Source organism: Excalfactoria chinensis, chromosome 16, assembly GCF_039878825.1.
Source record: "Excalfactoria chinensis isolate bCotChi1 chromosome 16, bCotChi1.hap2, whole genome shotgun sequence".
Taxonomy (NCBI): Eukaryota; Metazoa; Chordata; class Aves; order Galliformes; family Phasianidae; genus Excalfactoria; species Excalfactoria chinensis.
This window is the reverse complement of record NC_092840.1, coordinates 2,715,885-2,742,845: the sequence shown is the minus strand read 5'-3', so window position 1 is coordinate 2,742,845 and position 26,961 is coordinate 2,715,885. Positions and strand designations below refer to the sequence as shown.

The window sequence follows — 26,961 nt, the reverse complement described above, 5'->3', positions numbered from 1 at the left end:
ATGGCTGCAGGCACTGCCCATCCAGGCACATCCCCGGCTGCTGCTGGGGGTCACCACATGTGCCAGGCGCCAGCCAAGCATGCCTACTGGAAGTCTTGCCTTGCTTAACATAGCAAGCAGCATCCATGTGAAATGCTGGATTCTTGTCTCTTGGCTACATCTCTTGTCATTAACTGGTCTGACTTCTTAGAGAAACTCTACGTCAGTTGCATGTGTTTAATCCAGCCCGTTTGAAAATAACATCCCCAAATTCCTTGTGATGGCAGCATACAATTCGTGCTTCTGCACTTCTGCACTTCTGGCTTTGCCAGAGTGGTGCTGGAGTGCAATATGGCGCAGGGCTCGTTCTGTGTTTTCCACGCACAGATGTTTGCTTTCTCTATGGAGTTGCCTTTATTTGTAGAATCCTAGAATGGTTTGGGTTGGAAGGGACCTCGAGGGTAATCAAGCTCCCAACCCCCTTTAGGAAGCGTGCAGGGGAAACAGGCCTTCCATTTCCTTAGCTTAGTCCTCTCATGACCTGTTTCTGCTCTGGGACTGGCCATAACTGTCTTGGACGGTGACTCCTTGCTGTAAATTGCTGTCAGTCCACTTGAGGGTGAAGGCCATGCAAGGCTCTTCCTGACCTCTTCACACTCCCCCCAAATGTTGGTGACACATCGGTGTTGCTGCTGAACTCACTGGCTGATGTTGGGGGTTAGCGACTGCTGCAGTTGCTTGGTTGGCTCTCAGGAAAGCAGCTGCTCTCCTTCTGTTGGCTTCAGCCTCCTCAGGTGTGCGTTTACATCCCATCCCGGGTCTGAACTTAAAGATCTCCAGAAAATGACCTTCAAATGACAGCGGTGCTCTGGTAGGTGCCAGTTCTTCCTCTTGGTTGCCTATGGAGAAACTCATTGGGAAGGCTGCACTCCTGCAGGCTGCAGGAAGGGCTGCTGGTTCATAAGGCTCCAATAATCCCCTTCAAAGGGTCTTTGGGTTGGGTGTGAAAGGAGACGTCCTCTCTTACAGACTGCAGCTCTACCTGTGTGCTGAGGGCTCCAGCTTTTGGCTCGTCCTCTAAAAGACGAGCAGATCATTGCAAGGTCCTGAGTCTGTATTCTCAATTAAAAATAAGAAAAAACGAAATCAATCTTGGATGCTTTTGATCTTTTAAAATGGAAGACATGGAAGCGTTACCATCCGTGTTTTCTTCTGAAAGATTTTGGCTCAACTTCCAGGGTGGTTTTTTTTTTTCTCCTGCCTTTCACAGGGATGCTCTTAGGCATGGAAATGAATGTGGAACTTGTGAGTTTTGTTTCAGCTGAGCGGGGTTTAAAATCTGCTTAGACCATCTGATCAATCTTGTCAAGAGCACACAGTTCCAGAACAGCGTTCCCTTGTTAGAAAACTTTCAATTCTGGTAGGGAATGAGCTCAGTCTGCTGTCTGCTTGGATTTCAAGAAGGGATGATGAGGGAGGTAGCTCATAGCAGGCAATGAATGGGTGCTGAGGGACCGTGCTGGAGCAGCGGTGACTTGGGGAGCTTCCAAGGATGGGGGCGAGTTCCTTAAAGTGGTGCCATCTTGTAAGTCTGTGTAACCTTTGGGATTCGGAGCCTGTCTCCAAGGCAGGTTGTACAGCAGGCACCTTTTGTTTGCAATCCAGTATTTTCCACAGTGATCTGCAACCTGTTTCCTTTGTTCGGAACGTAATGTTTACTGCTGTGGCAGTGGAAATGCACATCAAGTGCTTGGGAAGATAGGGGAAGAATGAGGAGGGAGAAACCTTTTGACCCGATCTGTAGTATTAGATGCTAGCACCCTCTGAAACCTGGAGCGGCGCTCCCTGCAAGTTGACCTCAAAGAGCGCTGCAGAGCGTGGTGTTCTTTACAGGTAAGCAGTTAATAAGGAGGCAGTGAAGAAGGCCACGTAGCATTTGTGTCCCTTTTCCTGATCTCAGGTTACAAGGCAGATCCATGAGCATGAGCAGGAGAACGAGTTGCGGGAACAGATGTCAGGATATAAGCGGATGCGGCGCCAGCACCAGAAGCAGCTGATCGCCCTGGAAAACAAGTTGAAGGCCGAGATGGACGAGCACCGCCTCAAGCTGCAGAAGGAGGTGGAGACACATGCCAACAACTCGTCCATTGAGCTGGAGAAGCTGGCCAAGAAGCAAGTGGCTGTGATGGAGAAGGAGGTGAGTACCAGTGTGGGCTCCCCAGATGTATGAGATGATTGAGAAGCGTGTAGCGGCTCTGAAGGGAAAGGCAGTGGATGTAGTGTTTGAAGCCCGTGTTTGTGAGCACATCATTACTCTCTGGAGCTGCCTTGGCCAGTTACTGGAACAGCCTCACAGCCACACACCGAGTGTCGGTGGACAGCATTGCCATCAAGTGTTGTTGCAGCCACTGACTGCTGGCTGAGGGACCAACACTTGTGGGCGCCTGGCAGGGGGTTCTGCTCATGGCTGTGGCAGTGACAGAGGTGCAACATGGCAGCCTGCTGTCAGTCGGTGTGAAGTCAACCCGTTATTCCATATAATTGGTGGGCTCTTACTCTCTCAGGTAGCTCTGGTGGAGATAGAGGAAAAGAAAGCTCTTCAGCGTGTGTGGGCATTCTGTTTCCTTATTTATGTGCAAGCAGATTTCATTTGGCCAAACAGTCACGGCTTTGTCTTACATATGGTGGGAGAATGGCAGACCAGAAATGCATGAGAGAAAACTGATGTGTGCTGGATTTGGTGCTTTGCACCTTCACCCTTATGTTTTTTTCCTCTTTCTCTGTGCCTTGCAGGCAAAGACAGCTGCAGCAGATGAAAAGAAATTCCAGCAACAGATTTTGGCTCAGCAAAAGAAAGACCTGGCGACCTTTTTAGAAAGTCAGAAGAAACAATACAAGCTTTGCAAGGAAAAGATTAAAGAGGCAAGCTGCTGTCACTGAGGGCTGAAGGGGTGTGGAATGAACACGATTTAGACTTTCCTTTCGATTAACCTGGGCCAGCCCAGGGGTTTAGGATGCCATGATACATGGAAGCAAATTTAGATTCCTAGCAAGTAAACTGTCAGGAACTGGGGTCATCTAGCAGCATTTCTAGAATAATCTTTAAGCGTGCTGGAGGAGCCTGCATGATATGTCGTGGAGTGGAAGCTTTGAAGCTGAGGATGATGAAGGGAAACAGCAATTCAGAGAATTCTTCTTCCTTTTCCTCATCAGTTCTCCCTGCAGACAGTCAGCAATCAGAGCAGTGATATGGATGTCACTTGACTAAAAGCCCTGGGGTTACTTACATGAACTGGAAGAAAAGACACCATTAACTTAGTGTTTAGCCAGCATCTGTTGCAAACCGTGTCCCCAGCAGACTGCAAAGTCATTTGTAGTTGAGAAAGTAGGGAGGACAAAAGGGATAGCAAAGAGCTCTGCTGGGTATCTGATTCAACAGATTTGAGCTTGAATCCCATTGAAATGAAGGAAACTTAAGCCCAGGCTGGACTCCTTCGTAAAGCAGGTACAGGGAGCCAAGGATTTAGATCCATTCTCTTTCCTGGACAGACCTCCCCTGCAGTGGTATTTTCTGTATTCTCATTGCTGCACTGTGTAGACCTTAAGGTGTTTGCACTGGGTGCTTCTCTCTGCTCCTCATGGGGTTGGCAGTGCAGCTTTAGAGGTGGCAGGGATGGCACAGCTGGGTGACAAGACTGGGTTCTGCGTTCAGTGCCCTTTCATGAACTGAATGATGGAGGAGTGCCCGGTGACTGATGGTTCTCCAGGTTCTGTGTCACAATGATGCTAAGAGGAGTCTTGTTTTTCACTCTACATGCAGGAAATGAATGAGGACCACAGCACACCGAAGAAAGAGAAGCAGGAGAGGATATCCAAACACAAAGAGAACCTGCAGCACACGCAGGCTGAAGAGGAGGCCCATCTTCTCAGCCAGCAAAGACTCTACTACGACAAAAACTGCCGTTTCTTCAAGAGAAAAACGATGATCAAGAGGCACGAGTTGGAGCAGCAGAACATTCGGGAAGTATGGCCCTCTTCAGTTGCTTTCCTACGTAGTTCTTTAAATCGTACCTTTGTCTCTGTAAAACAGTTTGGTGACTGTGTGCTATTAGATCTTCGTGTTTTCAGTTGCCAAATAGAACTGAGAAAAGTGTAGGAAATGTGTTTTGGAAACCTGTTCTCCATACAGAAGTGGAGCTGGCACATGGCTGCTTCTATTTATTAATGGAAGAGGGTGGCATAAGTGGCTTGCAGAAAGAAACATGTGAGCCACCCACCCTGGGCCTGAGGGATTGATCTGAGCTCCTGGCCCCATTCTGGGGGAGAGCTTCATTCACAGCACATGCCGTGCTGAGCATCACAGCTGCCTGTGGGATAGGAGGGCTGAAAGGGCATCGCATGAGGAGCTCTGCTTGTTGGTTGAAATAAACATGGAGTTAAAATGCATAAGAAAGCAGTAATAACTGTTAGCCTTTCAGGCTGCTGAGAGTTAAATACCATGTTGGAAAAGGATTACAACACGCAAGCAGCAGAGCAGTATAATTAATTATTTTTGCTTCTGCTGCAGAAATTTGTTAGGCCAAGCCAACACTGAGCCCTCTGTGTGCTGGGCTCTGCTGTGCCTTAGTCCAGCATGAAGTGATGAGCTGGTAAGCTGAGAGCTGGAGCAGAGATGTACCAACAGACTGTCTGCCAAGGTCAGCAGAGCACCAGTAAGGGTACAGCTGGAATCACTGCTCACCTGAGCTGGATTCAGCCTGGGGCTCTGCAGGTTGTTGGCAATGCCCTGAGACAATGACAGCACTGAGCACCAGTTATCTTCCTCTTTGTTGGTTTACAGTGTGGTGGTTTTCTTAGACTTGCAGGGTGCAGAAACAATAGTGTGCAGTGCAGAGTAACATGAGACTTGGAATATATCATCATTTGATCAAAGGTACTGCACGTGGGGCCAAAAATCACCCATACATGGTGGTAGAAAAGGTGGGTTTTGTTACGTAATGTGTTTTGGAGCCAGTTACTTCTTTGGCCATTAGTAATTAATGTGTAAGAAGCCTCATCTACCATCACCTGACAGGGGCTCAGGGAAATGTGAAACAGACAGAGAGGCTTCCAGTTGTGGGCATGGTTGTCGGTCCCCCCCCAGCTCTGAGCACTCCAGGATGAGTTAGAAACTTCTGGGACTCACAGCAGCTGCAGGGGACTGTCGTGTGGCCCTAGTGCCACCTACTGGACAGTCACTGGGGGACCTGGGAGCTGCCTTGGTGCCAGTTACAGGGCCATACCAGGTGGCCTCATGTGTTCCCATGGCGCTGTGCTGGTTTTGTGCACTTGGAAGAGCTCGATGCCATGTGGGGGGGAATGAAGGGGGCACCCGGCCTTGCAAATTCACCCTTTTTTTGTGTGTGTGTTCTGCTGTGCTCTTGTGCAGGAGTTGAACAAGAAGCGGACCCAGAAAGAAATGGAGCATGCCATGCTGATCCGGCACGACGAGTCGACGCGTGAGCTGGAATACAGGCAGCTACACACGCTGCAGAAGCTGCGAATGGACCTGATCCGGCTGCAGCACCAGACTGAGCTTGAGAATCAGCTGGAATACAACAAGCGACGAGAGCGGGAGCTGCACAGGAAGCATTTCATGGAGCTCCGGCAGCAACCAAAGAACCTGAAGGTGCTGGAAGCTTTCCTTCCTTCCCAACCTGTGTCCTGCCGTGCTTTCTGGGCAGGCAGGTTGTGTGTCTGAGGCTTCTCATGCAGCATCCGTGCCACAGAACCAGCATTCTCCGTCAGCACTCTGTGCTCTCCCTTGCATCCCTTCCCTTTGCTTGGAGCTGCAGTGGTATGAGGAAGCTGCAAGCTGTTGTAGCAGAGAGCTCACCGAGGATTTCTGTTAAGTGCTGTGTTAATTGAGGCTGCCCATAAAAATAGGCTGTTCCTTAACGAGGTATGACAGGATTTGCTCCTGATAGTCCATGCCGTTCTTGGCCCTCGCTCATGTTGGCCTACAGACCTTGGTATGGAACGGGGTTGGCTGATGCTTCCTTGCTTTAAAAATCAACAAGGGGAGTGAACACGGGTGTGCTGAGCCCTGTGCTCTGTCTGGGTTCAGAGCTGCCCTGGGAGATGGCTCTCTCCCTCGGGCTGTCTGAAAAAGCATAGTGCTTGTGTTCATTTCATCACACACCCGCAGGTTCTCAGGTTGGCTGGCTCTGTGTAGTGTCTGCTTGCAATGAGAGAGGCAGCTCACGCAGGCTAGCCAGATGGGAGGCCTCAAAGGCAAGGTCACTGTGCTGTGTGGGAGGCAGGGGGCAAGGGGATGGCTGCAGGGGGCAGCGGCAGAAGACGGTGATGTCCTGGGCTAAGGAGGTGTGGTTGATCCTGCTCCTGGCCCAGGCCTGTGGTCATTGGCACCTCAGCACACACTGGAGTTGCACTTGGGCTGGTGCTGCTTGTTAGGTGGCTGCGTGCACAGGGCAGGAGAAATGCAGAGCGCAGGGGAGCTGTGGTTGTGCCTCAGGCCTGTGTCTGTTCGGGCATGCTGCGACCTCTGCATTCCCAAAGCAATCTGTGCTCTTCACGTCGTTCCTTCCTTGGCAGGCTATGGAAATGCAGATCAAAAAGCAGTTCCAGGACACGTGCAAAGTGCAAACTAAGCAGTACAAAGCACTGAAGAATCACCAGCTGGAAGTAACTCCAAAGAGTGAGCACAAGACAATTTTGAAGAGTCTGAAGGATGAGCAGACGAGGAAGCTCGCCATCCTGGCGGAGCAGTATGAGCAGAGCATCAATGAGATGATGGCCTCGCAAGCGGTAGGTGCAGCATCCCTGCCCTCCTGCCTGCAGGGCTGTGGGTGCAGTCAGGCCACCAGTCCGTGCAGCACGACGTGTTCTGTCTCACAGCTGCGACTGGACGAGGCCCAAGAAGCGGAATGCCAAGCCCTGAGACTGCAACTCCAGCAGGAGATGGAGCTCCTCAACGCTTACCAGAGCAAAATTAAGATGCAGACAGAAGCACAGCACGAAAGAGAACTCCAGAAGCTGGAGCAGAGGGTGTCACTGCGCAGGGCGCATCTGGAGCAAAAGGTGGGTTTGGGGTGGGCTGCTGGCAACTGGCCGTAGTTGGTGCCCAGCAGGGACCCCCAGAGGGCCGTGTGAGCTCTGAGGGCGCTGCTGAGGGGCTGTGCTGCCTGTGCTTCTTGCAGATTGAAGAGGAGCTCGCCGCCCTCCAGAAGGAACGCAGCGAGAGGATCAAGTTTCTATTGGAAAGGCAGGAGCGAGAGATTGAAACGTTTGACATGGAGAGCTTACGAATGGGCTTTGGGAATTTGGTCACATTAGATTATCCCAAGGAGGACTATAGATGAGACGAAATTTCTTTGCCATTAAAAACAAAACAAAAGCAGACAAAAAAAAAAAAGAAAAGCAAACAGAATAGTTACAAAACTCGCAAAACCAACATTCCCCATGTTAACGGGCGTGCTCTCTCTCTCTCTTTCTGTCTCTCTTACTGACATCGTGTCGGACCAGTGCCTGTATATTCTTACTCCATCAGGGGTCCCCTTTCCCCCTGTGTCACGTCCCGGTGGCGGGCGGCTCCCGGCAAGTCTTTCCCATAGTACGTCACAGTCTCGATGTCTCTGTGCGATGATTAAAACAAAAAGAAATGTTTTAGTTGGAAACAAAAGATAACAAAAAAAAAAAAAAACAAACAAACTTTGGAGACGATTTGAATGGAGAGAAAGCAAAAAAGAAAACAAGAGCGATCCGCCCCCGTGTGGATGTTTGTTGCTTTTGGAGCAATCAATGACGTGGGTTTTATCCACCGACCTCTGAAAGGTACAAGCAAAAAAAAAGAGAAGCGATAGATACAAACCCAGGGGGAGAGAGACGAAATCCGCAGCCTTACCTTGAACCAGCTGCTGCATAACTTTTATTTTATTCTTATTTTTTTGGGGGTATTTATTCATCAGGAATAATGAAATTAATAATAATAAATAAATAAATAATAATAATAAAAGTTTTATTAAAGATTGAAAAAAAAAAAAGAAAAAAAAATAGGAAAAAAGAAAAAAAAAACACCAAAAAAAAAATTATTTGATACGTTTTACAGGAAGACAAAAAACCAACGACCCCCCCCAAACCCCATCCTTCCCCCCCCCCCCCCAAACCCCGACCAACCGTGAGTCGTGCTGTACATAGCAGTGGTGGGATGTTATTGCTTGGGTGGGGGTGGGGGGTGGGCAGAGACCCGGTGCTTTGTAGGAGCGCCGTGCCAGGCGGGGCAGCCCCCCCGTCCCTCGGCCAACTCTTTGATTGTATCAGAACCATTTTCTGCTGTCGCAGAGGATGTTGACTACACTTAAAAACAAAAAGAGCCCACGGGATCCCGGTAGCACAAAATTGGGCTTTGTCAAATCGTGTATTTTGTGTATAGAAGGAATTTAAGGAGAGCTTTGACTTATTTTCATATTGTATTTTAACTGTTTTCTCTGATCAGAAAATTTTTTTACTCCTTTCCGTCCCTTCTCCTTTTCCAACCCTTCCGCTTTCGGTCCCTGCAGTTCAGCACTCAGTCACACCATCCCCACTCCTTGCTTTTCTCTCTCTTTTCTTTTTGGGGTTGATGGGGGGGGTTGGTTCCATTTTACTTTCTAACCTTTCTGTTCCCCTCCTCCCCCCCCTCCTGACTCCCCCTTCCAGCCTCCCATGAGTTCAGTCATTAATTCCGCATTCCTCACACTTTCAAACTGTGTATTTTCTTACAATAAAAAGAGAAAAAAAAAAAAAAAAGAAAAAAAAATTGAAAAAAAAAAAAGATGAAAAAAAATTATATATAAAAAAAAAGGCTTTACTTCTTTTGCATGCACTTTAACTAAAAAAAAAAAAAAAAGCAAGAAAAATGACAAAAAAAAAGCAACGAAGACGAGAAAACAGCAAAAAAAAAACAATCCCCCCCTCCACCACCACCACCACCAAGAAGACGTTTTTCAGGTTCAAAGGAAGAGCATGAGTAACTGTCAGAGCTTTTAATTATATTTGTAAATAAAAGTGTTCATCACAGTGCCTCGCTGTCTCATTGGGGGGCGAGTGGCCCATGGGTTGGGGGGGGGGGCTCACACTGCTGCTCACCTCTTTATCTTCTGCCCTTCTTCAGTCTGAGTTCTCAGGTGGCTCAGCTCTCACCATCTGCACGCTCTGCTGTCTTGCTGGCTGTCCTGCTGTGTTTAGTTGGGGTGTTCCTCAGACACTTCCTTTCCAGGAGCCTCGGAGCTGTCCCAGCAGTGTTAGCACACTCCCTGCTCTGCCTGTACCGCACCGTGGTGGAGGTCCGGCCCCGCCGCCTTCCAGGTATGGAGCTTCAGTGATAGGTTGGGAAGGCTGCCCTGGGGGCCAAGCGTGAAGAAACTTGGACTTCTGCAAGGTGTCGAGGTTTGTAACTCGTGTATGTTTTTCACACCTCTTAAAAAAAAGCTCCTTGGAGATGATGAAACAGCTGACAGGAGGAGGGAAGCTTGTGGCTCTGAAGCAGTCACATTGGCTTCATTTTTTGTTCAAACCAAGCTTTGAGTCCTGCTTTGTTTCCTGCCTGAAGCGCTTAGGAAACAACAGCAGGGTTCGCTGCTGGAAGAGCAGCAACACGTGCAACCAGGGCTGGGATGCACCTTCAGGTCTGTAACACCAGGAGTGGAGCCCTGCTACGTCACGCTGCTCCCGTATGTGTTCCCCTCCTCCCTCCCCTCCAAGAAGACAACCACACCGTCCATCCACCTTGCAAAGTGTTTAATTGCACTGTGAGCAAACACCGGGTCACAACACAAATCAAGCAAAGCAAAGCCTCTCAGCTTTGAGTGGCAACAGAGATCAGAAAGTAGTGCTATAAACCAGCATCGCTGCCTCTTTCTACTCATCAGTGGTTCACTTTAGCTGAGGCACCGGCCGAATGCTTGCAGGAGAGGAAGAAATGCAGTTTCCCTTACAGACTGCTGCCTTCTCCCCTCCTGGAAAGAGAAGGCTCTGCAGCCAGAAGTGGTTCTGTACCCACACTGCTGCTCAACACCATTTTAATACAGTAGACACACAGAAGTGGTACCGAGTCACGAAGGCTTAGACTTCCCTTGAGCAGGGCAGCCTTGGGGGCAGCTCTCGCAGCACCAGCTTTTCAGAAGCTGATTGAGCCAGCTGTGGCCTGTACCTACAGCAGTCAGCTGAAGCACAATGCACAGCCAGACCGCTCTGACACCAAAGCAGATTCACTTCACAGAGATAGATGGGGTTACGGTTCAGGTTACAGCTCAAGTTGTCGGTGTAGGAGCAGCCGGGTTCTCAGCTCACCAGGCAAACAAAACTAAGGAGAAATGCTTAGGGAACGGAGAATGCAGCACAGTGCTTGGTCAGGCTCCTTCTCCCTACTTCCCGGACAGCTGCTCATAGAGTTTCGGCACATAGTCATCCCACTCTGCCTGGTAGCAAGTGCCAGCCACCGGCACCCCCAGCCCATACTTGCTGCGGAAAGCTGCTACCTTGAACTTCCCTCGCTTGTCACCAGAGCGATTGGACAGGATGGGCTCGTTGCAGGTCAGCTGCTTCGGCTGCTCGTACACCAGCCACACGTAGCGGTGCAGCCCTGCAGGGATGAGCCAGCATTACAAGTGCACCTTCTGGGGCTGCAGTGACCCCCAGCTCAAGAAAGAAGCCTGTGCCCACCCAAGGGGTGCTGGCAGCCAACACAGGATAAGTCTGACTGAGCTAAATGAGCTTAAGGGAGATATCTTGAGATGCCGGAATGGCTCGTACCACACCTGCACTCCTTCTGGCTACTGAATGCAGGCACAGCCCCTCAACAGACACAGGAGGGGTGGTGCTGCTAACTCCTGACCAGGCTTGCATTTAGGTGCAGGCGGGCCCGTGGGCCATTTCTGCAGCACTGTGCCTCCCTCTGAGCCCACATTCACCCACCCACACCACCACCAGGCCCGAGGCACTGGGACTGCTGCAGGCAGGCACCCACCTGTTCCTTTAGGAGGCCCCGAGCCCACGTAGTCTGACAGCACGGTCCCGCTCCCCACATTGTTACCTTTCATGTTGGTCACCAGGAAGTGATGCCATTCCCTGAAAGAAGGTTAAAAAACTAACCATAAAGCTGCACAACAACCCCCAGGTATGAGCTGCTGCTGCTCCAAGTAGCTGCTGCTGTCAGTGCAGGATAACCAAAGCTAACCACTGCCGTTTCATTAAACCCAAAGAGGACAGGGGGCTCAGTGCCTGCTGCAGGACTCAGAGCCCAGCGGGCAGCTCCGTCCTGCCTTGTAGCACCAGCACCCACCTCCAAGCCCGGTAAGCAAGCACTGCGTGTGCTCCTGAGCCCGAGCTGAAGGCGAGCTGCTCCCACACTGACAGGCCTAATTCCAGCTCCTGCACGTACCACACCGAGCAGCAGATCTGTGCCACTTCCAGCTACAGGAGCCCTTCAGCGCCCCGCCACAAACAGCAGAAGCAGCCGCTCTGCCTTGCACTGCCCAGGTCTACGTGGAGAGATACAAGGGCAGAGCACGTTCCCCGCCTCCCGCCGAGCCGCTCGGTTCCAAAGCAACACTCGGTTTCCCTCAGGTAAGATAGGAAAGTACCGAACGCCGTTACCTGAACTTCGGATCCTTCCTGCTGGGCGCATCGGGGTCGGTGAGCACCAGGGTGTACAGCTTCTGCGGGTCGCAGCCATCCCACTCGATGCTGGTGGGCCGGTGCTGCACCTGCAGGGCCGGCATTGTCACCCTGCGGCCCGCCCCGCTCAGCACAGCCCCGCAGTCTCCGCTGCCGGGGATGCAACGCGGGTTCGGCCGCCCCCCGCCATCTTGAGCGGCCACAACCCACCTCCCCCCCCCACCCCCAACCCCACCCCCACCCCCCCGGCTCACCTGCGTGGGCGTCAGCACCTTGCCCAGCTCATCTATCTCCACGGATCCATACTTGACCCGCAGTGGCTGGGCGGGTTTCTGCTCCACCTCGCTCAGGCTGAGCGGCCCGTCCCACAGCCCCACATCCACCGGCATGGCGGCTCTCAACGCTCCCGCTGCGTGACGGCCGCGCCGCGCGATCACCGCCGCCCTTCGGCCCGCCCCCGCTCTGCTCCTATTGGCTAAGGCGGCGCCGCGCTCCGCTCCCATTGGCTGCCGGCTCCGCCTCCTTCCCCGGTTCCCGTCGTTATGGCGCCCCCATGTGGCGGCGGTGCGTTGCGCTCCCGCGGTGCGAGGCCCTGCGGGCATTGGCCGGGGAGCGGCCGTCGCTCTCCGCTCGGCGGTATTTAGGGACAATAAAGTTTATGGCACGCCAGGTAAGCGTGGCACACGGCTCTTAATCCCCGACGATACAAAGTGTCCCAGGATGAGCTGTAAATGTGGGCTGTGGCTGCGAGCGGGCGCTGCGCCCATCGCCCCGAGCAGCTCTCGGCCTTGGCCCTGCAGAGAACTGCCTTATTTTTGGCACAAGGGAGCAGCTCCCTCCTCCCCCCGAGCCGTCCCGGCCCGCTTTCCTCGTTCTGCAGCGCCGAGGCCGGAGGTGGTTTAAAATGGGCGTAAAGCCCCGCAGCGCCGCCCAACATGGCGGCAGCGGCCGGGGGCGCTCAAAATGGCGGCGAGGGGCGGCCAAGATGGCGGCGGGCGGCCCCCGGGGTGTCCCCTCAGCCGGGCGGCGGGGCGGCGACCGGGAGCCCGAAGGGGAGGTGAGGGCGGAGGGCGGGTCGCGCCGCCTCCGGGCGGGTCCGGCCCCAGCGGGAGGTGCCGTGGAGGCGGACGGCGATGCGGTTCCGCGGCGGGTCGGTGCCGGCCGCGCTGCTGCTCGCGCTCTGGGGGTGGGCGCAGGTGCCGCTCCGCAGCGCCGCAGGTACGGGCTGAGGGGAGGCCTGAGGTACCTCAGCGCAGCGCTACGACACAGCTGTAGGCGGCAGAAATCCGAGAGTTTTGCTTCCTAAGTCACCTTTCCCTTCTGAATCCCCACCCGCCTCCAGCAGGGTTGCTGCCCTTGGGCTCAAAAAGGCCCTCTGTGCGCTGGGTACCAGTTGGATAGAGGACGTGAGGAGCTTGAGGAAAGGGGCTCCGTGTGTTCCCCGCATCCCTAACGCTCTCCCTTCTGTTTTGCAGGTACAGCAGAAGTGGTCTTTGGGAAGGTGGGAGGAAGCATCCTCCTCTTGTGCCGCAATGTCTCCAAGGAGGCCACTGAGGTGCTGTGGTTCCAAGGGGACCCGCACTCTTTTCCCCCACTCTTCTCCTCGAGGGTCTCCTTCCCCCCTGATGTCCGCTTCTCCCTGGTGGACAACAGCTCTCTGCGCATCTCAGAGCTGCGGCTGCAGGACGAGGGCAACTACACCTGTAAGGAAGTGCTGAACAAAACAGACCACGAGCACAGAGTTCAGCTCCTGGTAGCCAGTAAGTCTGTCCTGTGACTGAGTTTCTACCCTTGGGTTGCACGAGTCCCATTTCCATTCTTTATCCCTTCTCTTAGAAATCTTCATAGGCCTTCAGACCTGGGCTGCGACCTGCTGTTCTCCGTGCCAACCATAGGGTTTTGGAAGAGGGAAAGGCTGCTGCCAGCTCTGCTTCATTGCCAATCTGTGCTTTACCAGGTCTTTCTTTTTCTTGCTGATCTTTCTGTCAACATTTGCAGAGTGATTCCTGTGTTCTGTTTGCATTCAGGGTGTTGCTTCTTTGTCGGAGCTTGTTGACGGGTATGTGTTGTAAAAGTTGTACCTGTTCTGTACAGATTAAATCTCTGAACGTTCAGACAGGTGAAAATTCCCTTCCTGGGGCGAGAAACCTGCAGATGGGGTTGGAGGCTCACGGGGGCTGCACTGAAGGAATCAAACCTTAGGCTGCTATAGAGAATTTGTAGGCTTGGAGCTTAGAGGAGCCTTAAATCTAGAGCAGCAAAGCAAAATGCTCGTGAGCAAAAGCCATCACCAGCATTTCCCAGTCTCCAATCTGAACATTCTCTAAGTGATGTCTGAAGGCTTCTTTATGCTAAGGTTCTTTTTTTCTTTGTGATGTTCTGTGGACATGCCGGGCATTGGTACCACTCTCTGAAATGGGTTTGTTAACATGTGACTTGACAGTTAAAGGTCACAAAGGTGGTGTGCACCACTGGAGTCTCTTTAAGCAGGTGGGAGAGTGGTTTCTAGTGATGCTTAAGGTCAGTAGAAGCAACATCAGCACAGGCTAGAAGTTGGAGCTTAGCAGCATAACATTAGAAGCAAATACCCATTTTCTTTTATGCTCTCTGTTGTTGGCCATAGGAGCAACTTGTGCCATAGAGAAATCTCTTGCCACAGTTGGCTATTCTCAGAGATCATAAAAGGAGTGTGTATATTGTTTCTGGAAAGCCAAGCCTCGAGAAGGTATTGTTGCAGCTCACGTGGGTTTTTGCCATGTTTTTTTTTTCCCTTTAATCCAAATTATGTGATCTCTCCGGTGACTTGAGAAATGCTTTACAAAATAAGCATAACTCATCCCTCTGGCACCTCTTCGCTGGGGCTTTCTTTGGCAGCATCTCTCAGTGAGGTCTTGTTGAGCATTGTAGCAGGCAAGCTAGCTGCAGGGACACTATGTGTTACTTCTGCCTGGATCAGAGTCCAGAATCCCTCTGGCTGTTAAAAGAACACGTGTGTGTATCTGTGTATGGGTGTGTATATGCTACAGCTTCTCCACCAAAATCGTACTCTTGGGCAGCCCCAGAAGTGTGAAGAAACCAGGTGATAGGGGAGAGCCATGAACTCGAGCTGCATGAAATGTGAGCTCTGCTCTGCCCAAGGGGACTGCTCTTGTGTTTCTATGGGTTTCTGCCCCATCCTGCCTTTAGTTGTTTCTGTATTTAAATAACAGTCTTGGTTACCCAGTGATTGGCCCTGGCCTGAACCCAGCAGTGCTTTACCCACCTTCCTTTTCTTGGAGTTTGTCCCCACTGCTGGGCTGTGATGTGGACGTAGCACAGCAAGGGGCTGAGTGAGGCAGTGTGACCCCACGCGGCAGTGACAGCTGTTCTGCACCAGACAAAGCTGTGGCAGAAATGTGTCCTTCCCCTGTATTCTAGTGGTTGCTGTGATACTTTCTGCAAAGCAGCCTCCTGCTTTGTCCCTGTTGGCTGTGGTTCAGTTATGCTCCCCTGAGGCAGTGGTGTACAGGTCAGGGAGAAACACAGGCAGGGAAACCATGGAGACCTTCAAGGAGAATGATTGCAAAACCAAGCTTTTGCTGAGGTTCCAGCTTGGGACTCCAGCTGACTCAGATATGTTTCTAACTGCGTGCCCTTCTTGCTGATAGATCCACCACGATCCACCCCAAAGTGCTGGGCTGAGACCTCCTCCTCGGGGCTGATGCTACAGCTGTTTTGCAGCTGGCCTGGGGGGCATCCCCACCCCACCCTGCACTGGAGAGAAGAGGGGCACGATCTGGAGAACTCCAGCTGGCTCATCAGCTCTACGAGCTCCTCAGATACCCACGTGGAAACACTGAACAGCTCCCACCTCTCCCACCGCAAAGTGTTCAAGTGTGTCGGGAGCCATGTTGTCGAGCAGGAGGAGCCTGTGTGCTCTGTGGAGATAAGTAAGTTGGTTTCCTCACCATATTAATGATTAATGATGGGGCAGACAGGTACCCTGATCGTTCTCTGCCCTCCAGAGCCAGGCTTGCTGGTTCTTGCAGCAGGGGAGGGATGCAAATGAGGCAGCCTGGCAGGATTTGGCTGTGCAGAGGTGACAGAGGTCCTGCAGGTGAGATCTAGCATGGCACAGTTATTCTTGAGTTGTGTTTTGGGTTGACAAATCCCCGTGCACCAACCTTTTCACCTGTGCAAACACTCACACGTGTGGCCGGAACAGATAATATAAACCAGTGGTCTTAGTGCCTTGCTCAGCTTGAGTTTAAGTTTACTGGGGCTGGGTTTATGTCGGAATGGTTGTGTGTGTCCCCAGCCCCTGGGCTGCCTTTCTCCTCTGCCTTATTCTTACTGGCCGCCCTGCAGCCATTGTCCTCTGTCGATATAAACACAGGTGTCAAAAATGGGAAAGTGAAAGTTGCTCATATCATATCATATCGCTCCATGGAAGGCTGCTCAAGTCTCAACCAAAATACTTCCTTCTGTTAATGATTACTAATCAGTCGGATGGCTGATAGCTTGTTATGTTAAACTCTTCCGTCCCCTCCTTGACTGTTTCTTTCCTTCTGGGCTGTTCAGAAGTCCCCTCGCTGGAATTGGAGCCCCCAAAGACCTGCTTTGTGGGTGACAACGTGACCCTGACGTGCCGCGTGACTGAGAGCGTGCCTGCAGCAAGACTCACCTGGCTGAGGGGCATCACCCAGCCAGAGATCGAACCCGGGGGGAGGTACTTCATCGCCCAGGAGGGCAACGTGTCCCACCTCACCATCCAGAACTGCTCCCAGGGCACTGATGGGGGCTGTTACGTCTGCAAGGCACAGAACCCAGTGGGGCTGAGGGAGGTGTTCGTCTGCCTGACAGTGAAGCGTGAGTAGGAATGCCTGGGATTGCTGCGGCAGGGATGGGAGGAAAGCAGGGATGCAGCTCATGGCAGCTGCTGGAGAGCCCCCATGGGGCTGCATTTGCCACTGACTGTCCACTGACACTTCCCATGCTCTTGCAGCAAGTGAGGTGCAAAAGACTGGGTCTTTTCATCCCGGGTATTAAAAGACCCCATTCCTCTCCCGTTGGTGCAGTGGGTCTGAGAGAGGAGCACAGCTGCTCCTTGCTCCTTCCTGTGGGTTTTGGGGCAGAAGAACACTCAAGCAGCAACAGACAGGAGCTGATTTGCTTTCACAAGAACCTTGCAGTGTTGCTTTCTGTGTCAGTGAAGCATGATTGTTTCGCCATACGAACACACCTTGTGTGGTGGTTGGACCGCTGAAATGATGGGAAATCAGAGCTGTGCAGCACTGAGGCTCCTGTTATTTAAACAGGGAATTCATCCACATCCCACTGACATGTTGGCCTCACGTGTCTCCCCTTTCTGCAGAACCAACGAACATAGTTGGAGTTGTGGGTGCTGTGGTGGTCCTGTCCCTGATGGCTGTTCTCACCATCTCCGGGGTTGTCTTGTACTACAATCCTCTCTTGTGCCTCAGAGGTAGGAGCAAGCCAGGGGCTGTGGGTGGGATTATCCCTAACCTACCTGCCCTTCCTGATGTGCTGGAGTCAGCTACTGACTACCCCCAGCTCTTGGGCATCATCCAGCTCCAGGTCGGGAGCCCATCAGCCCTGGAGGGGCTGGGCTGGAACACAAGGCCCTTCCATAGCTGCATGTTTCAGGCATCTTGCCCTGAGCTGCTCCAGGGAGCTGTGCAGAGCCATTCCTCCTCCTCCTCCCTTTCCTTCCGAGCTCTAATGCACAGCTGGTAGGGGCTGCACAGCAAAACCAGCAGGCTGCTCTGGGGTCAGTTTCTAACACTCCCTTCTCTCTTCCCTTCTCTCCCATTTAGGTTCTGCGTTCAGGTGAGTTGATTTTCCTCCATCTGATCCTGCCCAGGTTTGTTAGCCTGCTGTCCTGGCAGCCATGATCTCCAGTAGGGCAGAGCAGAGCTGTTCTTAGGTGGGAGCAGAAGGGCTCAGCAGGGCTGGGTGAGGCTTGGCGTGGATGAGGGAGCAGGAGGATGAGGGGAGCAGTTATCATTGCCTCTGGGCGCTCAGAGGCGGTCCTGTTAGCATGGGGGAAGGCTGTGCAGGAGAGCTCCTCCATGGTGCAGGTGAGCCCTAAAACTTGGTGAGTAAAGTGGAATGTTGATCTTCTGCTTCTCTGCATGGGTGCCTGCTCTGTGTCCTTCTGTTCCTCGGGGGGGCTGCGTGTGAGTGAGTACATCTGTGGGGATTCCGGTGCTGGGTTTCTTCTCTGCTTCCTGCTGTCACCACTCCTGGCCCTGCTCCCTCTCCCTGCCCTTGTTGGTTCTGTTCCCACAGCTGTGGTGCTGCGGCATGGGAAGACTCTATTCTGAGTGCCTCCAGTTCCCCATCTGTGCAGGAGGGGAGGATAACTCCGCTCGGGAGGGGCTCTTGCAGTGTAGTACATGACTGTTGATGAGATGGTTGGAGGACTTTGGAAGACGAATGGGAAGCAGTGCAGGATGCTGTTGGTGGTGGTGCTGCCAGCAGGGTCTGAAACCAGCTATTCTTCAAACACGGTTAGTGCAGGGTTGGAAGAGTCCTTCCAAATGGGCCGTGTGGTGTATATAGGGTTGTCAGGGCCAGGGGAGATGCAGTCTGGAGGAGGAACGGGGTCAGGAGAAAGCTGTTCTCAGCATCAGCCCACCTCCCATCGCTCTGCTGTTGACAGGAGCCAGGTCTCGGATGATGTCTTAGTGCTGGTGGACTCAGAAGATGATGATGATGATGATGATGATGATGATGAGGGGAATGGGGAAGAGGACACGATGGGCAGCTCCAGCAAGCACAAGGCGATGGCGCTGGTCAATGGGAACAGCATCCAGGCTGCTTATCTCAACTGCCCGGCAGAAGGTGAGCCCTGGTGCCCTCCTGCAGGCTGGGTTTTGGGGCTGCAGCAACAAAGGGGGAGGAAGAGCTGCTCTGTGCCTTGTTGGCTCTTGCTGAGGCGCTGCTTTGTGCCCTGTGTAGGTGATGTGGGTGAGCAGCACAGCGGGGTCACTCTTCAAAAGACCAGTGGAGAAGACACACAAGCCACATAAATAATGCCCATTCCTTGTGGAAATGCACGAAGCTCCAGCTGGAAGCCCGGCACCAAACATCCTCATCACCACGTGGCTGATTGCAGGCTGTTCGTGTCCTGCAGCCATCTGGTTCGGCCACAGCACCCCGCTTCCTTCTCCACTCCCTTCCCCAGCTTTCACTCCACCCTTCCAGCCTCGTTTCTCCCCTTCTCTCTTTTCCTGTCCCTCTTTGTCTCAGATACCCTTCTTAACAAGGTGGCACCCAGCACAGGCGCAGAGCTCAGCAGGCAGGTGCCAGTGTCCTGTTCAGGTCAGCCTTGGGTACGGTGTGGGTTTGGGCTTAGTCACTGCCAGCAGTGCCAGGGCTGTGGGGAGCACAGTGGAGAACCTTGCCTTGGGGCCACCAAGTGGCTGTGCCTGGGGTGATGGAAGAAACAGCTGGTGGATGGGGTGGGGGGGATGCTGACTCTCCCAGGAGGCTTAATTGTTTTTATTATAAATAATTGGTTTTATCTCAAGCCTTTCTGCAGTGTTGTTCTTGGACCCAGAGGGGAGGGGGTGAGGGAGGCCCTGGGGGGGATTCAGAGGGGTGGGAGCATACAGGAGGGGATCGAGGGATAGATAAAGCTCTGCAGAGGTGGATGGAAGGGTGTGAGCACACATACGGGGAATGGAGGGGATCTGAGTGCACCTGGGGGAACGAAGGGGAACTGAAGATGAGGTGGGGAAGGGATAAGTTGTGTAAGTGCACTGTGGGACGGGGCTGAGCCTCTCTGTGGTCCCTATGGAGGTTTGTGAGGAGGGCTGGAGTGGGGGCTGGGGGCTGCGGGGGGCACAGAGGGTGGGTGGGAGCAGGAGGGGGGGATGTGTCCCAGGGAGAGGTGCCCTCTCCTGCCCAATAGGGCTCCCTGTCAGAGCCCGCCTTGGCCACACGTGTGTCCTCCCAGCCTCGTGGTGACGCTCAGGGCTGTGGGAAGGAAACCTGCACTGCGGGAGCCTCCGGCTGCCCCTGGCAACAGCGTCGTGTGCCTGCGCCGCCGGCTGCCCTGCAATGGCCGCCCCACGTCCAGCTCCTCCCCGTGCTGCACGGGCTCCGGATGCGGCCCCCGAGACATCCCCGGCTCTGGAGGAGCAGCTGAGCAGGGCGTTCCAGGACAAGCTGCGGCTCCAGTGAGTGCCCCTGCCCTCCTCCTGCGGGCTGCCATTGTGCCAAAGGGATGTTCGTGCTGCTGAGCTCGGGGTGGGCGGGAGGCGTCCCCAGGCCAGCAGGCAGCACCCAGCCCAGCTGGTGGTAGGGGAAACATGCACAGCTCCTGGCTGAGCATGGGCAGGCACGTGGGGGGGTCTGTTGGGGTGGGTGTCCTGGCAGTGCTGCTGGCTGTGATGGGGTGTGTGTGTGTGTGTGTGTGTGTGTGTCCCAGGACGGTGCCGACGTGGGACTCAGCATCTCTGCTGCCCTCCAGGCGCCTGCTGCTGAAAAGGAGGGAGGTGGTGGAGGTGGAACGAGCCCTGCAGGCCCAGCGGGAGGTACAGCCCCCAGCACAACACGTGCCCCCACGCGTGCTTGTTTTCCCTCCTAAGTGGGACTGAAAGCACAGCTTTCCTTTGGGCTCACAGTGGGTGCTGCCCCTGAGGTGGGGGGGAGAGGAACCTTAAGAAGGTCAACAAGGGCAAGTGTAGAGTCTGGGGAGGAATAACGTGGGGATGAGTCAGGTCAGAGCCCAGAGAGGTGGTGCAGGGTCCTGCACTGGAGGTGCTCACATCCCAGCTGGACAGCACTCCTGTGTAACCACAGTAGGGAACCCGCAGAGGGGCTGGGATGGGGGATCTCTAGAGGTCCCCCTCGACCCCCCTGTGATTCTGTGTCCTGCCCCCTGGTTGTGGGGCTGTGCTCTGGGCACCCCGCGGCCCCTCAGCACTTCCAGCAGCGGATGGAGCACCTGGCACAGCGCCGGCAGCAGCTGGGCCAGCGGGAAGAGCAGCTCCGTGCTGACACCATCAAATTCAACGCCTTCCTCAAGGTGTGAGCGGGTTCGGGGCCAGGCTCACGGCCACGGCCCTCTGCCAGCCCCGCCGATGGCCTCTCCCCGTGCTGTAGGCCATGTCAGCAAGGCGACAGCGGGCACGGCAGCGGGCAGCTGAGGAGCGGGTGCGGGCGGCACGGCACAGAGCTGAGGTCTCACGGCTGCAGCAGGAGCTGGAGAGGCTGCAGCAGCACAGGGAGCAGCTGGGACGGCGCCTGCGGAGCCTCCGTGTCTTCGCTGACTTCCTGCAGGACGTGCAGGCAGCCACGGGGCAGGTGAGAGTGAGAGCTCCTGTCCCAAAGGGCCTGGCAGCGTCCTGTTCATCCCCTCAACACTGCGGCCCATTTTCAGGACGTGCCATCCATGCTGGCCCAGTTCGAGGCACTGGTGGAGGTGCAGGAGGTGCTGCTGCAGCAGGTGGAGGCCGGGCGGGTGGCAGTGGCCCAGAGCAGGGCTCAGCTCCAGCAGTGCTGTGAGGAGGCTGACAGCGAGCTCAGCAGCAGCAAGGAGATGCTCCAGCTCCGTGCACGCCTGGAAGCCGCCTACAGTGATGTGCTGAAGGGGGTAAAGGCTGCGGGACCCCCAGGGGGAGGGGATGTGGGATGGGACCACCCGCAGCCCTGAGCTGTTCCCTGCCCCCAGGAGTCCCACTGGGCTCAGCTGCAGAGTGAGGCAGCCCAGAAGATGCTGCTGCTGGGGCAGATCCGGATGGCAGTGCTGAGCCTCTTCCAGCTCGCAGCCATGAGGCTGCAGGTCCCCAAGGATGTGGCCCTGGAGGACACAGAGGCACAGCTGGACGTGGTGAGTGCGGTTCAGCAGCCGTGGGGCTGGGAGGGATATGGATGCCACTGTGACACAGAGGTCTCCCTGTCCCCAGCTGCTGCTCTGCATGCAGGACCTGGCTGCCATCTGTGCCGAGCTGGGGCTGCATCCTCACGTGCCTGCCACCACCACCACACGGCCATGGCATCACAGGGCTGTCACTGCGCCTCCCAGCCAGGAATAGATGGACTCAGGATACAGCAGAGCTTGGAAATCACTCCTCAAGTGGCCTCCTGCAAGGCACTGAGACAGACAAAAGTAGAGCAGCTGCTCATCTTCAGGCCGTTGGTACTGATAAAGCCTTTTTCCAATAAAACATAGCACAGCAGCAGCCCCGGAGCACTGGGTTCTTTTAGAACTGCACCTAAGGGAGGAATTACCCCAAGGCACGAGATGCAAGAGAGGAGGCAGGGTACGAAACCAGACGGGTTTCTATTTGATGTGTCCTTTGCCAGGCCACCTTCTACATCTTCTTTCGGAGCTTTCCCTTCTTGGTGGGCCCCACGCGGCCAAATGCCATCTGCTGCAGCTCCCGCATCCGCTGCCGGTTCCGTGCCCTCAGGCGCTTCATGCCCCCGCGCTGCAGGAAGCGCTGCTTGGCCGCTGCCTTGCGCTGCTTCAGGATCTGCTGCTTGTTCTTCAGCTCCGAGCGCACCTTGCCTTGGCCAGGGGCCTTCCTGGGGGCTGTGAGACAGACAGGGCCATGGGTGGATGTAAAACCACGCTTGGAGGTCCCAGACGTAGTGGGGGTTGCTATGGGGACCGGTGCTTGTCGGGGTACTCACCGTGCCCACGTTTGTGCTTCCCTCTGAGCAGCTCCCGGCCACCTTGGGTGTCTTCATCCTCATCTCGCTCGTCAACCTTGTTTTTCTGCTTCCACTTCTCATAGCTGCGGCAGGTTAAGGGCAGGCACAGCACTTCGCATCACTCACCCCACCCCCCCTCGCCCACCTCCCTCCCCTGCAGCCCCACACCCCACTCTCCCAGCACCGTGTGGGCAGGATACAGGTTGTTCTTGTAGGAGCTGCTGATGTAGTGCCCGCTCTCCGTCCGCACTTTCTTCTTCTCCTCCTGGCCCGTCTGCCCCACAAAGCGCTTCTTCTTGCGGTCCCTGGGAAAGAGGAGCAAGGAGGGTGGCAGACTTGAACAACAAGCCACCTCCATCTTCCTCACCAGGCATCCCAGTTCTACCTGACACTGCCCAATATGCAGCACGACTCACTGGCTGCGATGGGAGAGAAACACCCCCTTGGGCTCTGCTCCTTGCCCAGCTCTTCCCTGCCACGTTCAGACCCCACTCACCACTTCAGCAGCTGTTTGCTCCTGTTCAGGTTGTGGCTTTCATCGCCCATGAGATCCAGCACAGCCCCAGCCGCCTGCTGCTCAAAGGCACTGCCCTCACCGCCCACACTCAACCTGCACAGAGAGGGGCAATGAGAGCAGCCTGGGCTGCTGCAGGAGGGTGGGGGGAGTGTTCCCAACTCACCCCCGCTCGCTCTCAAAGTCCTTGGGCCGATACGGGATGTAGAAGTCCTCGTCCCGCTGCACTGGTGGCTGTGGCTTTTTCCTGGCCCCATCTCCTGCAGCCCGGCTCCGCTTGCGCTTCCGTCCCACCATGGTGGAGAACACCTCCTGGAAGGGGGCAAATGGGGGGCTCACGTCCCAAGGCCAGGTTCTTCTAGAGGTTCACACGCTCACTCCAAAGCCAAGACACAGCTCCATCCCAGCCCTGTTACCTGCAGGTTTTCCTCCTCTCCTTCCTCCTCCTCAGGCCTGGGGGTGGTTGGGGTGACAGGGTGCAGCTTCTGTCCCTCGAGAGCTGCTGCCCGCTTCTCCTGCTGCCCACGCTGGAACTTCTCGATGAGGGCACGGTCGTGCCGCCGCTTGGAGCGCATGATGCTGCTGGCCAACGTGTGGGCTGTGGCGTTGATCTCAAAGATGGTCTGTGCACAGAGACAAAGCAAACCCCAGGAGCGCGTGCTTTAGTGGGCACGGTGAGGATGGGCTGATGATCTTTAGAGGCATTTTCCAACCTCCGTGATTCTATGGGACTTCCCTCTTTTCCAGTCCCTCCCCTCCCTCTGCCTTCCACCCACAGACCAGGCCCCAGCTCACCGCCTTCGACTTGTAGGCTTTAATGCTGTCCACCAACTTCAGCCTCTCCAGTTCGGTGTCTTCAAAGTGAGCACCTGGGGAGCAAATATGGCTCAGTTTGTCCATAAGGGAGAAGGACGCCGTCCCACAGGGCCCTGAGGCACTCACTGAAGAGTGGGTGGATGCCCAGCTGAGACATGTCCATCTCCTTCACCCTCTTGATGGACTCGGGTGAGGGGCCGGGCCGGGAGCGCAGGTACTGCTTCTGGGCATTGTCAGCCACACGGCGCAGGCTCTGCAGCTCCAGTGAGCCCTCGTGGTCTGTCAGCAGCAGGCACTCCTCATCATCCACCAAGCTCTGCGGGACGCGACCCAGGACCCCATCTGCATCTGCAACACCAGGGACAGAACATCAGCTCTCCGCAACCCACCCTGGGAGCAAGAGGGTACAAAACCCTTCTGTGCAAAAGCTGGATGCAGGATCATAAAGTGCATGGATAAACCACAAAGGATGTACAGCCACCTCTACGTTTGGGTCCCCCTCACCTGCAGGCATCTCTTGGCCACTGGCAAGGATGAGTGGGCGCCCCAGGAAGAGATGGAGGTCAAAGATGTAGGGCATCTCGTCAGGAGCCACCAGAGAATAGGCAGTGCCACTGCGGCCAGCCCGGGCCACACGACCTGGCAGGGTAAGGAGCGGGGAGGGTGGCAAACTAGAGCCAGCACCAGTCCCTGACCTGGGACAGGGACCTGCTGGCACTCCAGGACCCCAAAGGTCAGCCCACTCACACCCTCCCTGACCTCATCACCCTGAGGAACCCCCTGGGTGGCACCTACCAACACGGTGCACGAACAGCTTGGACTTGGCAGGGAAGCTGTAGTTGATGACATTGTCCAGCATGGGGATGTCGAGCCCACGGGCGGCCACGTCTGTCACCAGCAGCACCTGGCACTTGCCGTGGGCAAACTTGGCAATGTTGATCTTGCGGGCAGTCTGGTCCAGTGAGCTGTAGATATGGGTACAGCAGATGCCCTGGGACGTGAGTAGCTGCAGGTAGGGGGAAGAGAGCACAGAACCCACTTGGAAATGGACCCTCCAGCCCACGGAAAGGGTCCCCGGGGTGCTGAGTCCCCAAAGTGCTCACCCAGACCTCACTGGGTACCCTGGGTGCCACTGACCTCCTTCAGATACTCTGTGTGGTGCTTCGTGGCCACAAAGACGACAGTCTGATCCTGGGGCTTCACCACGCTGCGGAGCAGGTGGAGCAGCACGGCTGGTTTGTCATCTCCACGCACGTGGAAGAAAGCCAGCTGCAAAGGGAGGGCAGCGCTCAGCCCTTCTGGGCCGCTGGGCTCTTGGGGACACCTCACAGCGCTCACTCCCTTCCAGGCTGGTCATTCCTCATGAGTCTACAGCCACCACGGGTTAACTTGTAGGGATGGGGGCACCCGATGCTGGAGGAAGAGGCACAAAGCTCACCTTGAGCTGCTCACTCAGCTTTGACTCCACATCCAGACGTATCAGCATTGGTTCAGTGAGACCTGTGGGACGTGGTGGCACGTGGGACACAGTGCTGGGACCAGCTCCAGTTCCCAGCCTGAGCATATCTACTTGGCCCAACCCAGCTCTGTTTCTTCAGTCCCGTGACCAGCACAGCTGCAGGACTGGGAGAAATCCCCCTAAAGGATTAATGCCACCAGTACAGGATCACCAAGCCTTGGAGCCAGTCCCATCCCAGCCCATCTACCCCATGCTTCTCACCAGCACGGGCAAACTCAACGAGCAGCTTGGGCAGCGTGGCTGAGAAGAGGACGGTCTGGTGGCCACCCGGTAGCCGAGCGAGGATCTCTTGGAGCTGTTCTGCAAAGCCCATCTCAAAGAGCCTGCAGGGAGAGCACGTGGGACACGGGATGTGGCAGCCAAGGTCCCCCTGCTCCCATCACCACCTTCTCCAAGCACACTGACCTGTCAGCCTCGTCGAACACCACGTACTCCACGCTGTGCAGCTTCAGGTTCATCTCCACTGCTACGTGCACCAGGCGCCCAGGGGTGGCAATGATTCTGTGAGGGCCAGAGATGGTGACACTGAGCTGCTTCCAGTCTCCTCACATCATCCCAAATCTGACCTTGCTGGCCACGTTCCCACCAAGTCCCCTCCCCTGCACCCACACTCACATGTCAGGGTTCTCGTGCAGCGCAGCAAACTGATCCTCCATCCTGTGAGAGCGGAGAGAGCCCAAAGGCAGGGGACAGCTCAGCCCATATCCCCCCAACATTGGGCAGATTTGGGTCTGTTTTAAGGACGTGGGGGCTGGCAGGGAATGGCTGACAGCAGGGATACCACTCACTTGTCTCCTCCCAGCACAAGAGCGGTCTTCAAGCCTGTGAACTTGCCCAGCTGCAGGGCAAGAAGGGAAACAGTGAGGCTAAAGCACATCGGGATTCCAACCCCAAGCGGTGCCCGCCCGTCCCTGTACCTCCTTGGTGAACTTGAGGGTCTGCAGGGCCAGTTCACGCGTGGGTGAGAGGATAAGGGCGCGAGCTCCAGATGGGCTGGGTGCCTTCAGCCGCTCGAACATGGGCAGCAGGAAGCAGGCCGTCTTCCCACTGCCCGTCCGCGCCATCGCCACCACGTCACGGCCACGCAGGATCACCGGGATGGTCTGTGGGATGCAGCCCCGCCGTCAGCGCCCCATGGAGGGGGACACAGCACAGCACCCACAGCCAGAGCCTCACCTTCCTCTGGATGGGCGTGGGCACTTTGTAGCCCTTCTTCATCACGCCCTTGAAGACGGGGTAGCTCAGGCCTGCAGGGATATGAAGGCAGTGAGGGGATGTGGGTGATGAGGAGCCGTGCAGGCGGGGTGACCCCAACCCCACTCGTACCCATGGACTGGAAGCCTCCGGATTTCTTCTTCTTGTTCTGCGCCCGCACCATCGCCTGCGTGTCGGCCGCCGCGTCGGCATCCTCGTGCTCAGCGGTGGGGAAGGAGGGCAGAGAGGGCACGGGGAGCTGCAGACGGTGACGGTGCGTGAGGGACGCGGGGAGCAGAGTCAGTGTGCCGGGAACCGGCTGGGACACGGAAACGTGCGGACCGGGGAGACCGGAGACAGCAGCACGTGGGGACGCGGCGCTGGAAACGGGCACCGTGCAGGCCGGTTCCGTGCCGCGGACACGGGAAGGGACCCACGGCTTCGCACCCCCCCCCCCCCTCCCCGCGCCCCCCTACCGCTGTCGCTGCCCGCCTCTTGTCCCCAGCTCCGCTCGGTCCGCGCCGCTTGCGAGCACCCGGCGGCGCCATGACGGTGGGGCGGCAGCCGGAAGCAGCCCCGGGTATGAGGGCGGAAAGGGCGCCGCGTCCCGCCCACG

The 26,961-nt window shown here is 55.5% G+C and overlaps 5 protein-coding genes across 14 annotated transcripts in view; 3 read left to right on the top strand and 2 right to left on the bottom strand.

Moving 5' to 3' along the window:
- Positions 1–9,036, top strand: part of TAOK3 (TAO kinase 3) — a 66,950-nt gene extending 57,914 nt beyond the window's left edge. For all 5 annotated transcript variants that reach the window (XM_072350850.1, XM_072350854.1, XM_072350851.1 and 2 more), the window contains exons 15-21: positions 1,940–2,176; positions 2,773–2,901; positions 3,800–4,003; positions 5,408–5,647; positions 6,574–6,786; positions 6,877–7,059; positions 7,179–9,036. In XM_072350850.1, the coding sequence (XP_072206951.1) occupies positions 1,940–2,176; positions 2,773–2,901; positions 3,800–4,003; positions 5,408–5,647; positions 6,574–6,786; positions 6,877–7,059; positions 7,179–7,340 (1,368 nt within the window). In that variant the 3' untranslated portion in view covers positions 7,341–9,036. The remainder of the gene's footprint in view (positions 1–1,939; positions 2,177–2,772; positions 2,902–3,799; positions 4,004–5,407; positions 5,648–6,573; positions 6,787–6,876; positions 7,060–7,178) is intronic.
- Positions 9,037–9,741: 705 nt separating this feature from the next.
- On the bottom strand, positions 9,742–12,092 carry PEBP1 (phosphatidylethanolamine binding protein 1). The gene is made up of 4 exons (XM_072350857.1): positions 11,889–12,092; positions 11,614–11,723; positions 10,985–11,085; positions 9,742–10,600 (listed from the first exon to the last, which is right to left on the bottom strand). The coding sequence occupies exons 1-4, from the start codon at positions 12,021–12,023 to the stop codon at positions 10,383–10,385; spliced, it is 564 nt and encodes a 187-aa protein (XP_072206958.1). The 5' UTR covers positions 12,024–12,092; the 3' UTR covers positions 9,742–10,382.
- A 477-nt stretch (positions 12,093–12,569) lies between these two features.
- On the top strand, positions 12,570–19,182 carry VSIG10 (V-set and immunoglobulin domain containing 10). Its single transcript, XM_072350855.1, is given in 10 exon segments — positions 12,570–12,653; positions 12,655–12,751; positions 12,754–12,852; positions 13,110–13,394; positions 15,282–15,563; positions 16,195–16,482; positions 16,988–17,098; positions 17,451–17,463; positions 18,299–18,480; positions 18,598–19,182. Coding segments are annotated over 10 exon segments (1,512 nt in total). The 3' UTR covers positions 18,669–19,182.
- A 399-nt stretch (positions 19,183–19,581) lies between these two features.
- Positions 19,582–21,826, top strand: CFAP73 (cilia and flagella associated protein 73). Of its 5 annotated transcripts, none has more exons than XM_072351446.1 (7): positions 19,582–19,820; positions 20,114–20,177; positions 20,567–20,671; positions 20,749–20,949; positions 21,026–21,238; positions 21,317–21,475; positions 21,570–21,694. In XM_072351446.1, the coding sequence occupies exons 1-7, from the start codon at positions 19,702–19,704 to the stop codon at positions 21,678–21,680; spliced, it is 972 nt and encodes a 323-aa protein (XP_072207547.1). In that variant the 5' UTR covers positions 19,582–19,701; the 3' UTR covers positions 21,681–21,694. The 5 variants fall into 5 exon arrangements, with proteins under 5 accessions (XP_072207547.1, XP_072207545.1, XP_072207546.1 ...); XM_072351444.1 differs by having other exon boundaries at positions 19,584–19,820; positions 20,072–20,177; positions 21,570–21,826; XM_072351445.1 differs by having other exon boundaries at positions 19,584–19,820; positions 21,552–21,691.
- DDX54 (DEAD-box helicase 54) lies at positions 21,827–26,945 on the bottom strand. 2 transcript variants are annotated; one of them, XM_072351436.1, is made up of 20 exons: positions 26,822–26,925; positions 26,478–26,664; positions 26,328–26,398; positions 26,069–26,254; positions 25,940–25,989; positions 25,767–25,808; positions 25,557–25,652; positions 25,353–25,474; positions 25,071–25,132; positions 24,770–24,901; positions 24,428–24,638; positions 24,137–24,271; positions 23,759–23,980; positions 23,612–23,685; positions 23,233–23,439; positions 22,983–23,128; positions 22,799–22,912; positions 22,503–22,607; positions 22,282–22,385; positions 21,827–22,180 (listed from the first exon to the last, which is right to left on the bottom strand). In XM_072351436.1, exons 1-20 carry the CDS (start codon positions 26,891–26,893, stop codon positions 21,960–21,962), a joined length of 2,559 nt encoding a protein of 852 aa, XP_072207537.1. In that variant the 5' UTR covers positions 26,894–26,925; the 3' UTR covers positions 21,827–21,959. The 2 variants fall into 2 exon arrangements, with proteins under 2 accessions (XP_072207537.1, XP_072207538.1); XM_072351437.1 differs by having other exon boundaries at positions 21,950–22,180; positions 26,478–26,604; positions 26,822–26,945.
- Positions 26,946–26,961: the final 16 nt, after the last annotated feature.

Coding starts and splice junctions, on each gene's coding strand:
- PEBP1 (XM_072350857.1), bottom strand. CDS start 12,023: ATGCCGGTGGATGTGGGGCTGTGGGACGGGCCGCTCAGCCTGAGCGAG. Junction 11,724..11,888: donor AGGTGCTGACGCCCACGCAG/GTGAGCCGGGGG, acceptor CCGGCCCTGCAG/GTGCAGCACCGGCCCACCAG. Junction 10,601..10,984: donor GGGGCCTCCTAAAGGAACAG/GTGGGTGCCTGC, acceptor TCATCCCTGCAG/GGCTGCACCGCTACGTGTGG.
- CFAP73 (XM_072351443.1), top strand. CDS start 19,702: ATGGCCGCCCCACGTCCAGCTCCTCCCCGTGCTGCACGGGCTCCGGAT. Junction 19,821..20,071: donor CAGGACAAGCTGCGGCTCCA/GTGAGTGCCCCT, acceptor TGTGTGTCCCAG/GACGGTGCCGACGTGGGACT. Junction 20,950..21,025: donor TGCAGGCAGCCACGGGGCAG/GTGAGAGTGAGA, acceptor GCCCATTTTCAG/GACGTGCCATCCATGCTGGC.
- DDX54 (XM_072351436.1), bottom strand. CDS start 26,893: ATGGCGCCGCCGGGTGCTCGCAAGCGGCGCGGACCGAGCGGAGCTGGG. Junction 25,809..25,939: donor CTTGTGCTGGGAGGAGACAA/GTGAGTGGTATC, acceptor CCGCTCTCACAG/GATGGAGGATCAGTTTGCTG. Junction 24,902..25,070: donor AGCTGAGTGAGCAGCTCAAG/GTGAGCTTTGTG, acceptor CTCCCTTTGCAG/CTGGCTTTCTTCCACGTGCG.